Source organism: Condylura cristata, unplaced genomic scaffold (genome assembly GCF_000260355.1).
Source record: "Condylura cristata isolate star-nosed mole 26May11 unplaced genomic scaffold, ConCri1.0 scaffold00012, whole genome shotgun sequence".
NCBI lineage: Eukaryota > Metazoa > Chordata > Mammalia > Eulipotyphla > Talpidae > Condylura > Condylura cristata.
In genome coordinates, this window is record NW_004567113.1 from 55197522 (window position 1) to 55202413 (window position 4892).

Here is a 4892-nt window from a genome sequence, read left to right on the forward strand (position 1 = left end):
AGCCTCAAAGGAGCAAATGACTAGAAATAGAGTGACCCAGGAGGCAGACCAGCGCTGGTCAACTAAGAAGACATGGTGGGGGCCTCCCTGGGGGCGCCGGGGTGAAGTCTCAGCACCGTGAAGCTGTCCGGTGCAGCCCCTGCCGCATGAGTCTGATCCCCGCCCAGGGAGTGACCCCCAGGGCGCAGCAGCCCCTCCTGACCTACATACTGCCCCCTCAGCAGTGGGTTTCAGTTGATCTGCCCATTCTGCTCCCCCCCGTCTCTGGGGGATCCTCTCCCCCGCATCTCTGGCTTACACCCCAGCTCTCATATGCATAACAAGTAAATTTTGTGTGTGTGTGTGTGTGTGTGTGTGCGCGCCTGTGTTGCAATACAAGTAAAATTTTTTTAAAAAGAAGACATGGCAGAGGACGACCAGCAGGACAGACTCCTGCAGGACTCCAGGCTGTTAAGGTGTCAGAGCCACCCGTCACCTACAGATTCAAGTAAAATATCAAAACCCAACTAAGTCTTTCTTAGCAGTGGAGAACATGCCATGTAGACTCTCAAGGGACACCAAATGGCTAGAATAATTTTGAATTAGAACGAAGTTGGAGGGCCACGACTCTGACTTCAAAGCTTCCACTCGGACAGGGAGCTGGTGTGAGCAGTTTCCCGGCTGCCGCAGCGCTGAATGCCGCTCGCGGCCAGGGCGGTGGAGCGAGGCCGCCGTGGGCCACGAGAGGGGACCGCTGGGAAGAGCGGAAGTGACGCCGGGCACGACACCCCCATGCCGTGGCGTGCCCTCCCACCCCCGCCTCCTTCCCGAGCCCTGCCTCCTGCTGGCCCGGAATGCGGGTGACCCGAGTGAAGTTGGGATTATGCTGCTGCTGTCACTTTTGTTACGTGTGTTCACTTGTTTTAGCTAAGGAGAAAATTCCGTCCCTCAGTCATGGAAATGCCTTTTTTCCCAGCTCCGATAACGACAGGCATGACCGGTGAAGCTGGTCTGAGTTATTACAGTTGCTTTAGCACTGGAAGCAGATCCAGAGTAGAAAATTTCCATTCATGTTCATAGCCCAGGGAAAACTAGTGAACATTCTAGAATATTCTCCCCATGAAATCTGCAAAACACACTGATTAGAGGTGAAGCTGTGGCGTGTCTGCAGGAACACGAACTGCTTGGGAGGCCGAGCTGCGCCAGCTCAGCCGGCCCGAGTCAGTGTCCCAGGCCTGGCCCGCGGGCACGCGTCCCCGCTCAGGCTTCCGAGACCGAGAGGTGAGATGACCCCCCGGAGACGCAAGAAGGGCTTACCTGAATCCACGCCCGCTGCTTAACGTCGCCTTTGTGGGCTTTGCCTTCGTAACCTTTGCCGCCATACTTCTCCTCTTCACTCACGCACTTCACGTGGTTCTTGTAGTCGTCCCCCCTTTAAAGGGCGAAGGGCCCACCGTTAGTCGCTTCTGAGCTGCAGGCTCTGTCTGATCCCTGCTCGCTGCCGCCGCCTCTGCTGGCCACACAGGTGACGCCCGCACGCGCCCACCCGCGCCACTCCTGAGCCCCCCAAACTGCCCAAGACAGTCTGCCCAGTGTTCACCACGCATTTATTTACAAATGCCTCCAACTCCTACTGGACACCCCCTTGCACGAGGGAGCACATTCCCCTGGGTCTCCCGGCCACTCCAGTGCCCGAGGCCTCTGCGCGCGGTCTCCTCCTCCCCGGGTCTGGCTGTGGCGCCGTGGGTGCCGCCGGCGGGGCAGGTGCTGGGAATGCCGCGCTCGGGAAGCACACGGCTGCTTGCCCGCCACTGCTTTCCTGAAGTTCACCTCTACTTTCAAAAGCCTGTCGGGCCAGCGCTTCCGACACGAGTGTGGACTTTAACTATGGACCTACAAGACTTACGTGGAACTTACCAGAAGTCTTTGCCGCAGTCAATGCAAGAAAGGCATTCACAGTTTCGGCAAACAGACACGTGCTTTTCCACTTGTATTTTCTTCACTGACTCACCACACGCATTACATGTAAAAAACACCATTTTTAGCTGGATGACTAGTCTCTAAGACTGGTTTTACGTCTTGCCCTAGAAAAGCTAAAAAGAAACAAAAAATAGGTTAACTGTCATGGTAGCCTGAAATTTCTGGTCCTAGTAAGTCACTCACACAGAAAATTTCCAATCAAATTCCCGTGAAAACTACAAGCCGAGAACGAAGCGGCACCTTCCGCCCCTGCTCAAGCAGGGGCCGCGGCGGACACTTCTGGAGCGTGTGCGGACCGCAGCCCCGCCCAGCCCAGCACAGCAGTGTGGACGGGCAGCCGCTGTGACCAGCCCCTCACCTGGTGTCTGCAATACGTGTGACTCGTCCCAAGGTGCGGCCTCCCGCGGACGAGGAGCCGGCGCCCTGCAAGCCCAGCGCCCTGCCGGGGCCGTGGGGACAGTGGAGGCCGTCTGCTGGCAGCAGCAGCCGGAGCGGCCGCGAGGCCTCAGGGAAACAAAGGCTAGAAAAGGAGCAAGGTTAGCAACTATTTGTCGAGAACAGTCTGTAAGGAGCACTTCTGTGAACAAGAGTAAACCGTTGCCGAGTCTTCCGTAAGTGTGCCGCCTACCACAGGTAGCGGTTGGGCCACGGTATCTGCAGCGGGTGCAGCAAGACGCTCTGAAGGCAGTGAAAATGCCCAGCGCTCGCTGACCTTCCTGGCCCCTGTCTATTGTTTCTTGACCATGGGGGAGAGTGAGGGGAAAGGAGGAAGGTTCGGGAAGCTCTGGGGTCTAGGTGAGAGACTCCAGCCCACCCCAGAAGGTCAAGAATTAAAGGGGGAGGAAGAGAGAAGCAAAGTTGTCTAAAAGAAATGACCTGACAAAGCAGGGGCTGGAACTATCTGTGAGAAACAGGTCAGCCAGGGGCTCCCCACGCACAGTGCAAACGTGTGCTCGGAGGAGGGCAGAGTGTGGTCGCGTGCCCACTGGGAGACACCTCTCCAGTCGCACTCACTCTTTTGTGGCCACTATTCCACTCAGAAATGTGTTAGCTTTTCTTTGCAAGGCAGGAGTGAGAAACCTGTCCCTGGGCACCTTCCTGGGCTTCTGGGACCCCACGTCTGCCTTCCACCCTGGACCGGAGGGGACACTGGGCGCCTGTGCACTGCTAAGTTGTAAGAAGCTTGCCCTTTTCTCCAGAGCTGAAGGACACCCGGACCGACCCCACCCAGACAACTTTCTGCTGTTGCACTGAATCTGGTGGGTGTGTCCATATTGGGGTTGGGGTTGGGGGTGGGGAGGGCTAAAAATAACAGAAGCTCAAAACCATCCCAACTGGCAGCAGACAGGGTCCAGGTCCCAAGGCCTAGCACAGCTCCATAATTTTCAAAACGCAAATGTTACTACTGCACAGAGACACACGAGTCCCTCTATCTGAGAAAGCAAGCATTGCCTGGATGATCAAACTTACTCAAATTTCACACGAATAAATAAGCGTGAAAAAAATTTAAGTAAACTTTCAAATGATGTTGGAAACTTCAAGTAAACTTTCAAATGATGTTGGAAAACTAACATTTATACTTAGGAAACTAAGAGAGTGGAAATATGCTGTATTAGGCTTTGGGGTACCGTGTTTCAACTTTTAGCACAGAGTGTAAAAAGACAGCATTCTTCACGGGGCTGAAACTAAACACGAGTCCCCTTTTCCTTCCTGGGTCCCCACATAGCCACAGAGATTCTGCAAGCTCCCTCCATCTACAGGTGTGGGCATGTGGAGAGGAAATGTGAGCAGAAAGTCCCATCCATGGCCACAGCACCCTTGGGTCAGTCACTGGAATTCACCCCTCTGACCTGGGTGTGCCCCTCTCCTCTGAGAGGTTGTGGCTATCTATCTGGCTGTCTGGCCTATGGATTGAGCTTTTCATCACTGGCTCTAAGCCAAGAAAAAGAGGAAAGAAACCCACATCATTAGGTCTCTAGCAAAGCCATTCATGTGCGTGGTCACACTGGCACCCACCACCTCCAGGGCAAGCCCATCACACCCCCGGCCTGAGGGTCTGAGAGAGGACCTAGAAGGCAAGCACTCCCCCCGAGGCACAGTAAAGGCCTGGTGACAGGCCCACTCCTGCCTGGCCCCATCCAACCTGGCATTTCCTGTCCCTTGCTGGTGGATAAGTATCTATGGACATCTGCTACCTGCCAGGCACTAGACTGGAGGCTGGGGGCAACCTGTGAACAAGTCCTAAGGGCCTGATCTGCAGGAAAGGCAGCCTTGCAGGCACTACCCCATCTTCTTCCGCAGCGGTCTGCTGAGTCCATGCTGCGGTGAATCTGGACATTTGCTGAGCACCTCCCACGTGCCAAGCCCTGTCCCTGGTGGCAGGCACGTTTGTGCTGCTCACACAGTCGACGTCCTCTCCGTTGGGTTCTGTATTAATGCCCTTTGACAGGCCAGGGAACCGAGGCGCTGAGCCGTCACGGTCCGGGGACTGGCAAACCGGGATCCCCACGCGGTTTCTGCGGTCCTAAGCCCGAGCTGTCAGTCACGACGCCCTGAGCCCTCTCCGCAGGGACTCAGCTCCCCAGACCTGAGGCGTGCAGCCAGCCTCAAGCCCAGCCCGGCGGGCTGCCCAGGACCGAGGGGTTCCCAGCACCGGAGGCTGCGCTCCAAAAGCCAGAAGGACGGGTCTTTCTCTGCGAGCCCACCCCCACCTCCCCGGGGAACCATCCCGCTGAGCCAAGCCGGAGGAGGGGTCTGATGGTGGACGTGCGGGCGTCGGCTCGCCGCCCCCGCCCCCTCTCTGCGCCGCAGCCCCCGTCGGCCTTCGGGGCCGCCGCCCCTCACCTCTCAGCCAGCGCCCGCCAACGGTTTCAACCCGCCGCGGGGAGCACGTGGAATCGCCCGATCCGCGCCGCAGCCGCCTCCCTCCCCGG

At 57.1% G+C, this 4892-nt stretch overlaps 1 protein-coding gene across 4 annotated transcripts in view; it reads right to left on the bottom strand.

The window, feature by feature from the left end:
• Positions 1 to 4892, bottom strand: part of LYAR (Ly1 antibody reactive) — a 13844-nt gene extending 8952 nt beyond the window's left edge. For 2 of the 4 annotated variants that reach the window (XM_012724240.1, XM_012724243.1), the window contains exons 1-4: positions 4804 to 4892; positions 2318 to 2479; positions 1897 to 2072; positions 1297 to 1411 (exon numbers count right to left, since the gene is read on the bottom strand). In XM_012724240.1, coding sequence (XP_012579694.1) covers positions 1297 to 1411; positions 1897 to 2018 — 237 coding nt within the window. In that variant the 5' untranslated portion in view covers positions 2019 to 2072; positions 2318 to 2479; positions 4804 to 4892. Of the gene's footprint in view, positions 1 to 1296; positions 1412 to 1896; positions 2073 to 2317; positions 2812 to 4803 lie in introns of those variants that run through there. The other 2 variants (XM_012724242.1, XM_012724241.1) reach the window with 2 other exon arrangements.